At 41.5% G+C, this 10,555-nt stretch overlaps 3 protein-coding genes and 1 long non-coding RNA gene across 5 annotated transcripts; 2 read left to right on the forward strand and 2 right to left on the reverse strand.

Annotated features, from left to right (window-relative positions):
- The first annotated feature begins 64 nt into the window (after window positions 1–64).
- Window positions 65–7,943, forward strand: LOC108649842 (uncharacterized). The gene is made up of 3 exons (XR_001925448.3): window positions 65–219; window positions 888–1,074; window positions 1,839–7,943. It is a non-coding gene; the product is annotated as an uncharacterized LOC108649842 (long non-coding RNA).
- On the forward strand, window positions 236–970 carry LOC108649841 (uncharacterized). The gene has a single exon (XM_018098917.3). The coding sequence runs from the start codon at window positions 286–288 to the stop codon at window positions 736–738; it is 453 nt and encodes a 150-aa protein (XP_017954406.1). The 5' UTR covers window positions 236–285; the 3' UTR covers window positions 739–970.
- A 994-nt stretch (window positions 7,944–8,937) lies between the features above and the next one.
- LOC115563236 (uncharacterized) lies at window positions 8,938–9,991 on the reverse strand. Of its 2 annotated transcripts, XM_089257085.1 has the most exons (3): window positions 9,860–9,991; window positions 9,378–9,799; window positions 8,943–9,306 (listed from the first exon to the last, which is right to left on the reverse strand). In XM_089257085.1, exons 2-3 carry the CDS (start codon window positions 9,718–9,720, stop codon window positions 9,248–9,250), a joined length of 402 nt encoding a protein of 133 aa, XP_089113211.1. In that variant the 5' UTR covers window positions 9,721–9,799; window positions 9,860–9,991; the 3' UTR covers window positions 8,943–9,247. The 2 variants fall into 2 exon arrangements, with proteins under 2 accessions (XP_030241776.2, XP_089113211.1); XM_030385916.2 differs by lacking the exon at window positions 9,860–9,991 and having other exon boundaries at window positions 8,938–9,306; window positions 9,378–9,838.
- LOC115563235 (uncharacterized) lies at window positions 9,985–10,463 on the reverse strand (the record flags this gene model as incomplete). The annotated part of the gene is made up of 2 exons (XM_030385915.2): window positions 9,985–10,200; window positions 10,262–10,463. Coding segments are annotated over 2 exons (330 nt in total), but the record flags the coding sequence as incomplete, so codon positions are not given.
- Window positions 10,464–10,555: the final 92 nt, after the last annotated feature.

The following is a 10,555-nucleotide window of genomic DNA, read 5'->3' on the forward strand; positions in this document are numbered from 1 at the left end:
CCCTGTTGAAAAAGGGGTTGCAAAACCAGGTACTACATTCAGCAGCGCCGCGTAGCAATACATATCGCTGCTGCGAGCACAGCTATAAATATCGCGTCATTCCCATTTGTTCGAGCATTCTCTGTTGAAAAGTTGTGCCGTAAGGACGTACATAAGTCTAAAAGTTCAGTTTCTGGAAAGTACCAGATAGTGAGTGAGCAACTCTTAGCAGCAGAAGAGGTGTGTGTTTGTATGTGTGTATACTAAAAAGAAAGTTATCAAAGAAAAGAATTAAAATCATTCGAAATGGTTGCGTATCATGATGAATTCGATAATGTTGAGCAGCCGAAAACATTAACGTATTGGGTGCGAAATTTTCGCATGAAACGCATGCAAATGCGTCGTAAATTGCGGGGCTCAGGCAGCCTACGCGTGAACGCCATTTTGTCGACGGCTCTCTTCAGCGCAGAGCATGAGCTGCGCAGAAAGCAGCAGGAACGATTCAGTCGTTGGCTCGACGTCCAAACGAAATTTATTCCCAACGGCAACAAAATCCACAATCAGAATAACAACTGCAGCGAAAAATTTCATCATGATTGTGACGTCACAGTGGAAACGGAGACGGAAGAATTCGAACGTCGCAATGTCGAAAATAATTTGTGGCAAAGCGAACTGAGTGGCCTCGACAAATTTTTGAGCAGTTTAAGCAGCAGCAACAAAAACAACAATAGCCAATGCGCCATTGCAGTGAGCAGTTAGTTAAAAAGAGACGAACATATATACTTGGATATATGTACATAAGAGAAATGTGTTTTATCTCGAAAATTCGTCATGCTTAACCTGTTTATTAATTTCTTTGATATATTTGTTAAATTAGTTTTATTACGAAAGAAATTTCTCATTTGCAGTTGCAATACGTGTGCAAACCTGTTATACATACATAGATTGTAATGAAAAAATGTGAAGGCTGTGAAGAAGAGTGTGATATGATGAGGACGAGCAAATGGCCTTCGTGACAGAGCGAGTGGTATGAGTCATGAGCAACTGCTGTCAATCAACGCTCACCTGAAGCCTTTGGTCCGGAATTCACACTCGGTTTGTAAATTTATCTAATCAATTTAGTTTTAATTTAGTAATATTGTTTCTGAAGCTAGCTTAAATGTTCATAGTAAGCGACAACAGAAAACGTTTTTAGTGGCTTGTGTAGCTGAGGGTTGCTTTGCACAAAGACGACACATACATACATACATACGCAGGTACGTACATTGGCGACGCCATTTTGAAATGTGTCTGTATAATCAAATGCATATACATATGTACAAACATGCGCTGCTGCGTATGCATGTATGTATGTGTGGAAACAGACAAGGTTTTTGTTTCACGGAACAGCCTTATTTATGTGTCTGCGGCTGTGTGCGTATATACATGCATATACTCAAAGTATGTGTGTGTGTGTATACCTGCATTGCCTTTGTTTATGATTTCTCTTTCGTGCATAGGCAAACCTTAGATAGACTTGTAATGCTATTTATATTTTTTCTATCAGTGCGTCCGCTTCTATGAAATAGTTTTGAGTCAGAAATATAGTGATTCATATTGAATCGGAGAAGTATATATCAAGATTATCTATAGATTATAGCTTAGGCTTAAATGTCTCGCAATACTGTCGTCGTTAGCTTTTGTGCTACAAATGTATATAGAACAAATACCTGGAACTGATAAATGTATGTAAGATAAATAAAATTAAACTTGTATGTAATTTTGAAATCAGTGTTGCCTTTATTTTACATGTCTAAGTCTCTCACTCTCCCTGTCATTTGTCGTAAACATATTCGTCTATAACTGATTTTGTTTTACAGTTTTCCTGCTCCTCGAAACGTTAATGGCAACGATGAGGAGGAACGGAACACTTGACAAACAGCAAGAGCAACCACATCAAATCAGAAAACATTAAATCGATGGGCAATGAAATCGATACCTACCTACCAACCTGCATCATCAATCAATCCGATAATCGTCTGCTTGATTTTCGTTTTAATCACTGAGTGAGTCTTCACGTCTGTCCGTCTTCTACATCCACAATGGCAGCCAGTTGCACACCAGCCGATCCTACACAGTTGGCCGAAACAGCAAACTAGCAGCGGCAGCAGCAGCAGCAAACACCACCGAGTCTCCCTTAACCAAAATGCCAGATGCAGCTGACAGATAAATGGGGACAAGGCGGAATTGCGCGCGGCAGCAGCAGCTTGAGCTCAACAGCAAACACATGTGTGTGCCTTATGCTTCCTGGTCGGTTACCACCATCACAACAATCACTACCTACTATACATAAAGCGGTTAGCTGTTGCTGACGGCACCTACTACCACCACCAATCCACACAGATATCTCTGCATACACGCGGTATTCGTATATCAGCTGCGAACGCAAAACAATTACTTTTTAAAACAGATTTACAGCAAAAGGAAATCATAGAATGGAATCTCTTCGTCTTCAACGTGTCGTCGTCGTCGTCGTCGTCGTCGTCATCATCATTATTATCTGCAGCTTCAGCAACTTCTGAGCATCGTCGTATTCTACTTATCACTTCACTTCTTTACTTGAGTTTGGTGGCACGTAAGCCGTATCGAATTTTTCTTCTTGATTAACTCTTGAATTGCAGTTAAGATATACAATGAAATTCAATGAACTCTCATATCCACACACTCCAAGAAGAGTGGGGGGCTGCACACTTATCTACAGATTGATAGAGGAATCGGCGGAGTTGGCGAACTTATCGTATCGTAATATAGGAAGAAGTTTGATATTTTGATTATCACTATCGCTATGTTTAGCATAAATACGTGGGCTTCAATTTTTTTGTAGCGGCGCATCACAGTTGAACAGTGCCTGTGAGCGTCTGGTTTCATCAATGGAAAGTCGCCTCTATTCCTTGTCTGGTCTGACAGTATAAGATCAAGCAGCTTTAAGCGCCCGCCCTGTGGACACCTCTAAGCTTTAGGACACAAAACATTTCTTGTTTATACATGTATTTTTTAGCGACGTGACGCAGTTGAACGGTGCCTGCGTGCGTCTGCAAGGATATGACCATGACCAAGCAATACGCAAATCATCCAATATGTCCAGGCCATCTTTTCTGTCAAATCACGTTGCACGTTTAGAAGTACGCCAGGATTAAAGTCAAGATAAAGAGCTGGCCAAAAACGCGTAACGTGTTTCTTATTACCTAACAAGAAAATATGTTGCGTTTGTTTCTCTTTTAGCATGTTGGGCCAATGGTCTGTTCATTAAGAGCTGAAACCGAGAAACAAATTTATGAACGTTGATGGATGGTCAAAATTCGCAAAATTCTGGATAGCGTAATTTTTACTATTTCTACTCTTAATTTGGCTCTTGTAGCCAGCACAACTGTTTCGTAAACGTGTTTATATGATTTCCAGCCAGGCGGCAAACAGAAAATCTAAACGACAGTGAGGTGGACTTATTGTCCTGGACAATGGTCGGAGGAGTGAACCTATATCCATATAGAAGAAAGACGAAAGACCCAAGCGTAATTTTGAGATATTGCCAAACAAAAAACATTTCTTTTTGTATTTTATAGCAATATGACGCAGTTGAACGGTGCCTGCGCATATTGGAAGTTGTTAATCCCCACAAATAGGGTAATACTTCTTGTAGTTCAAGCGAGGAAACGCCATCTAAAGGATTTTCATGTAAATTATGCGATTTCCTTTGTGCAAAATTCTTCCTTTTTGTATCTTGTAGCTAAGAACCGCAGTTGAATGTGCCTGGGCATATCTGTCGGTAGCTTTCAAAATGATAAAGGAGAAAGAAGCCGTGTCGGCGAGGAAGTGAAGACTTTGTTCTTTACCAGGGGCAACCCTTTAAGACATCAGCAACGATAAAGGATTTGTCACAGAAGTTTACTTTCTCTATACTTTTACCTACAGCTTTTTTTCTAAGCATGTCATGTATTAATTACAGTGGCGTTGTTTCTTGGTTGCTACCCTCCTGGAAAAATCGAATACTTATATCAAAATTCCTTGAGGCAATGAGAATGAAAAGCCAACTTGCAAGCAATATAACACCGACAGTTGACCGACATCATTCCGGTCGATAGACAACCCTGTCAACTGTGAAGGTCAGCCAGACACTGAATACACCTTGAATCGCTTAAATATGTTTTGCAGCCTAAGAGAAAAGACGATCTTGACGTATTTGCAAACTACATAAATGCCATCACCACATATTACCATCTTTAGATCGAGGATAGGCCTGCTTTTGTCACTTGGAACTCAATTCACGACGTGAGAAACTTGTTCGCTTACCATTTTTGCTTTGCACTTTCACTTTTGCAGCGATTTGTGAGGCAGTTGAATGTGCTTAAAAGTACTGCAAATTCCGTTTTGGGAACGCTCCGGAGGTACAATATGTACACACGAATTCTCTATCTTTTCCAACTCTACTAGCTCTCACACTACAAAATCGTTAAAGGGAATCAAAAACGATACATCAAGTTCATCCAGCTAGGTACAGTCTTCAAACAATGCCAGCACCACAACAACAAAATGTATAACAACAACTGCTCCCAGCTGCCTTTTGAAGGCCAATGCGAGTCGAGAGTCGAGTCCAGCCAGATAGCCGCTGAATCACAAATACAGATACAGATCCAAGTAGATCGATTTGTGTCTCGTACAATTTAACGTTTTTACATTACAGAAACGTAAGCTGCACGATATTGGGCAACGACGATAGTCGTCTACTGGCTAATGGCTAGTTGGTAGTTGATGCACTCCAGCTCCTACGCACTCACGACCCGACCCGACCACTTGAACACAAGGCGCGGACTCTATTCCCCTCTATTGAGGAGGCATCACAGCGTAGCTCTGCCAAGACGAGGCTGGGTCAGCTCTCAGTCCAGCACGTAATGCATTGCACCGCATAGAAATATGCGCTCGGTCCGCGCTAAAGGGAAACAAATGCGTTTGGACCGAGACCCGCCACACCACACAATCACCAGCACTCGCTTAAGAGGCGAGCTGATGTGTTGTCGTTGTTATCGGGCAGCTGCCTGCAAGTACGCTACCGGCTCTCAAGCATCGTCGTCGTCGTCGTCGTCTTCACGGTCGCCGTCGCCTCGTTCTCGCTTTCAGCATTTTGTGCGCCCTGCAAGCCAAGTGTATGTATATTGTAGTATATAGTAGAAGCAGCTATGAAGCTATGAACGATCCGGCCTGAGGAATTCGTGCTCGTGGCTTATCGCAAAAGGGAATCAAATGCGACTAGTGTTCCAAGCGTCAGAAGCAATCAGAATCCTGTGCAGCAGCAGTCGCGACAGATGGCAGCGATCAAGAGATCGAAGAACAGGCCAGACGGCGGTGGTGGTATTCAACTGGTTCTATAATCTGTTGTGTAACTTATCCGCCTACTCCCATTTCCTAGGTCGCACATATTTTTAACAGAATGTAACCCCCCGGTAATCAATCAAATCCATCGCAAAGGGAATCAAATGCGATTAGTGTTCGATGACGAAGAAGCTAGCTAGTTAAATCAGCTCTACGCTACGCTTCGATTTGCCAGTTGAGCGCTTAACTCCTGGTGCACCGTTCAACATTCCGCAAATGGGAAACAATTGCGAGGTGGTACTGCAGCAACGCACACACACACAGACACACTCACGCACACATATGCGGGATTTCCTGTTATGTGGCGGCCAAGAACGAGCATCCGAATCCTCAAGATGAAGAGCGCACCACTCAGCGAGCGAGTGAACGAGCAAGCAGGCAGGCAGGGAATCGATGCCAGCATCAATTTGACTAGCTGATCCTTCTCCATTTTGTTGTTGTTGTTGTTGGCGTTTAATTGTTTTTTCAGATAACTACTTTTCCAACCTGGTCGACTGTCAGTCTGTCCAGACATCATACATCAAGTTGTTCTCGAAGGGAATCCATGAGACACGCGCTACATATATATTCTGTATCTTGTTTTTGCTTTTGTTTTTTTTCTTTTTCTTTTATCTCAGTTATGTATTTTAGATCATACGATGAAGTATGTAGCCTTCCATGAAGCACTGTCAAAAATGAAAATCTTCTGGCCTAGAGCCATTGTCAACTATATTAATGTATATTGTACAGCCATGCAAATGGGCTATAACATGTTGTTAAAAATTGTAAAAGTTTTCTATACTGGTATTGTAAGATTGAATTGTATTTGTATTATTGTAAAACTGTGACATGTACATATTAGTATGGCTTAAGAAACGTGGCAGGGACGACTCGTTCGTAGATGAGCTCGACAGACGAGGATCCCTGATGATGGCCTACTACCCGCCCGTAATGAGAGAGAGTGAAGGAGCGACTTGAATGAAACAACTTCATTTCTCTACGGGCCTACCCATTCCTTTGTCGTCTATCGATCTTCAGGGGCTTTCGCTGAGAGGGGACGGGACGGGACGAGACAATCAACCGTTCAAATTTGGCTGGCAGAGATAGCTACAACTGGGCAAACTTTTGATTATAACCTGATCGACAAAATTCAACCATCCACCACCCCATGTGCTGAGATTGAATCTCATCCGAGCTTGGTTGTTTTTCTAAGTCGACTCAGATGTCGTCGCAGCGCTTTTAATCGACAATTTCTTGTTGACGAGCTGGAGCGGCAAGGGTCCTTTTAAATCATCTTACGGCATTGACGGCTTATCACAATAACAATACAAACACATCTGCACGTATCTCTGGAGGTCTTCGTTAGGAATAAACCTTGAACTAGTTTGGGAACACTTTCATCTTTGCAACAACTGCATCCAGTCCGAGGCAAATAGGCAGAACTCAACCGATTTTCAAGCCACAATTCTACTACTACTAATATTGCGAAAAGAAATCATTTTCATCGACACGATCGCCTGCACAAATCACCTTTCTCTTCGTACGATGGCTAGCATATAAACGCGTAGGACACTTTTGAATCTCTGTTCGGACGGCTGCAACTTCAACCTTAAGAAATCTTGCTTCGCATCTATAACACACACATATTTCCCTGCATTAGGGCTCGCTGGCAGCGATAGGAACTTCCTCTGGTCATTTTATTCTGCTACTTTCTTCTACTACTCTACTACTATGACTGATGAGATGAGGCCGTTTATTTTTTGACGTTTTCTGAGAAGATATCGTTTCGGGCAATTAGGATTTTTTTGAGCATTGAGAATATACTTTCTGAAATTTTGGGACAACATTTGAGCTACATTATGACGGCGGCGTGGGACTTGTAAGCTTTGACTGCGGCGTGGGATACCAATCGAACTGACGGCGGCGAGGGACTCGCAAGTTTTCGGCGTGGGACCTTTAGGGATTTGGTTAGGCGAGGGCGCTAGGTACAACACTTCTCTAGGATTAATGGGACGTCGGTGAATTGACTGCGGCGAGGGACTTTGCGGATGACTTCGTGGGATTTGCGAGTTGACGGCGGCGTGGGAGCTTCGAGCGTGGACGGCTGCGTGGGAGGTCCTGACTGCTGCGTGGGATTACCTGACGGCGGCGAGGGAGTTGCGCGACTGCGGCGTGGGAGCTTCGGACGGCGGCGTGGGATTATTTGGAATTGTACTACATTGGGTTTTGTTTTTCTTATGATCATCGTCGGTATTCCCTTAGAACCCAAAAAAATATAAATAAAACCATTATACGTTCAAAGCTGATATACTTCCATAATTAGCTATGCTCTACCTTTATACCTACAACTGTCATCTATATAGAACGGCTGAACGACTTAGTGCTTAATTAAACATCAATAACCTGCACCCTTTGACCTAATAACCTCATGTGTGGAGCCAATCATCATATCAGCATATACTATATTATAAAACGTTCCTGGAATACCGGAAAGCTATTTAACACGATGATCCAGATAATCTAATGTCAATTAAAATCGGATTATCTGCACAATAAATGTTGTTTGAAAAAATGAAAAGAAATTCGAATTTGAACTTTATTTATTCCGACAGTCCAAAACCCTAAATATGGAAAACAAAAATACATTATCTGCAAAATAAATGTTTGAAAAAAAAAAAAAATCTTGATTGTTCTCATTTAAAATGTTTCTTTACTTCAATGTTGGAATATACAGAAGTCTACCAGAACTTGAAAAGCCTTGCGTATGGATAAGTATTGTTGGCTTGAGCACTTTTGGTGTAGTTAAAGCCTCCATGAGTAGTACTGTTACGGTAGTACGGCTGAGCGTTAATTCCATAATTAGTATTGGATTGGATGGGAGCACCAGAGCCGAAAAGAATGTTACTGAAACCTATGTTTGGCTGTTGAACTGCTCCTTGGTAAGGTGCTGCATATTGTGGACTGCTCTGCACGGGCTGTATAGGTCGACTTCCATTGTATGCTCCGTAATAAGGCCTAGTGTTATTATATCTTTTCCATACTGGGCTTGTAATCGTTACATTCGCACGTCGTACGAATGAATTTGTCCCAATGTTAAAAAATGCAAACAGCAATACTGTATAGATAAAAAAGTCGGGATGTTAAAGAACGGAAGCTGCGCACAAATATAAAAAGAAAGTATGCTAACCTATGCTTAAAAGTAGCTGATAAGATTTTAACATCTTGATAAGATATTTCGCAGGTTCCGCTACCGTGTGTGCTATACGCTTCGGGGCTTGAACTGATACTGAAGACGGCAACGCTGACAACCTGTATGTTATCAGCTTTCCACGTCTTGTGTACCCTGCATGCAAAAATTTGGTCTAGAATGGGTATTGCTATATAGGTAAGGCAGTGTGAGGCTCTGCAGCCTCAACAGGGTAAATTAGAGGGACAGTAAATATTTTCGAATTTTGACAATTTACTCCGATTCCATTTTTTTATGAAAATGGTTTCATTAACAACATTAAAAAATTTACTTTGACTAATAGCATTTCTTTATGAATTTAAAAAAAAAAAACCATATGCATATGTACTTTAGTACAGGGTATAATATAGTATAATAATTTAACCACCGTCACCAGATGTTTTTATATACATATATTAACATTTAGAAAATCTTATCAAAATCACGATTGCTTACATGTTTATACAGATCTTTCTTGAGAATTCTAAACACATATTTGCTATAAAATATTCCCTGTTCATGAAAACAGTGCTGTAGTTCGGACTTTCAGTCTTAAAAACACATGAGGAATTGTTTACATAAATCCATATTTTAAATTATTAAATGTTTATACAAGTTTTTACATTTTACTGTCCAACCATAAAGTCTGGATAACCGACGTCATCCGCGTTGCATAGGAAACAAACCCTCGCAGCTACCGCGACGCACAATCCGTATATCTGTGAATAATAAAAGCTGAGTCAGCCAATGGAAATGTTTGCGTTGTTAATGCTCTATTAGCTCTACTCACCGGCACCGCAAAAGCGAGCGCAGTTGAATTTCTGTTCGTTGAGATACAGTTGCCTGTTGCTGGCGCAAATCGGATTATACTCCGGCGTAGTTGGACAACGGCCAAAGCAATCGATGAATGCTTGGGTGGGCGCCGCAGCGTTTGTACTAAATGGTGTCATCGTGCCCACAACTGGCGAATTGTTGACCAGCACAAAGTCGCCAGTCGAACGGACCGTTGGCCTTGTTGCCATCAAAGGCGAACTTGTCGTTGTCGCGAATATGAGGAAATCTTGGCTGGCCACCAAGTCTCCAGTGACAACTGCCCAACTCGCAAACAGCCAAAATTGCACAAAGTTAGCCATTTTCGTACAAGTAGCCCCATGGGAGGTTGCATTTGAACTAAAACCCCAGCTAGGTAACCTACAGTCAGCTCTACTACTACTACTAAGGTTAAAAAACAGAAATGATTTCATAAACTGGTTTTCGCAATCAATGACTTACTAGTAAATCCAGTTCGATTTTTATGTGTGTATTACGTTGCCACAGAAACCTTAAGTGGGATGTCCCCGAGATACTTAAGAGTTAAACGTATTTTAAAATATCAATATCAAGTTCAAGTTTTATTAAAATTATGATTTGGGAAAAATCAGACAGGTTAAAGTATGATTGTTGTTTACCAACGGCGTTTAAGCCGTGCAATTACAAATTGCTTTGTCAACCTATAATAATGGCATTGTATGGAGCAGCAGTGATACGAGGCCCAGGCATAGAGATGGTAGGTGATACATACTGCATGGACCGTTCTAACTTTTGATAGGGAGCTGTTTTAAATCCAATGAAAGCTGGAAGTGACGAGTCATATAAACCACTAGCATTAACGATGACTAACGATTGGAAACTTACAGTTGGAAGTCTGAGGCATTTTATTTACAGCTTTCGTTTCAGCTTCTTCGGACTGCAGATTCTTGTTTACAGCTCGTTGCAGGCACTTGGTCAAATGGATGCCACGCATAGGTCGCCCACAGCGACAAGTGTCCAGCAAACTCTTTCGCATTTCAGCTGAAATAAAGTGCGATTGAGCTCTATTATCGGGCTCTATAAAATAAAGTTAAAGTTATTCAAATTATAATTTATTTTGGAACATAAGAATACTAGCCTGGTAGCTGAAGCTTCGCCATTAGCATCTTGTCCAGTTCA

The sequence above is a fragment of the Drosophila navojoa genome, chromosome 3 (assembly GCF_054131105.1).
Source record: "Drosophila navojoa isolate 15081-1374.11 chromosome 3, UAZ_NAV_1.0, whole genome shotgun sequence".
Taxonomy (NCBI): domain Eukaryota; kingdom Metazoa; phylum Arthropoda; class Insecta; order Diptera; family Drosophilidae; genus Drosophila; species Drosophila navojoa.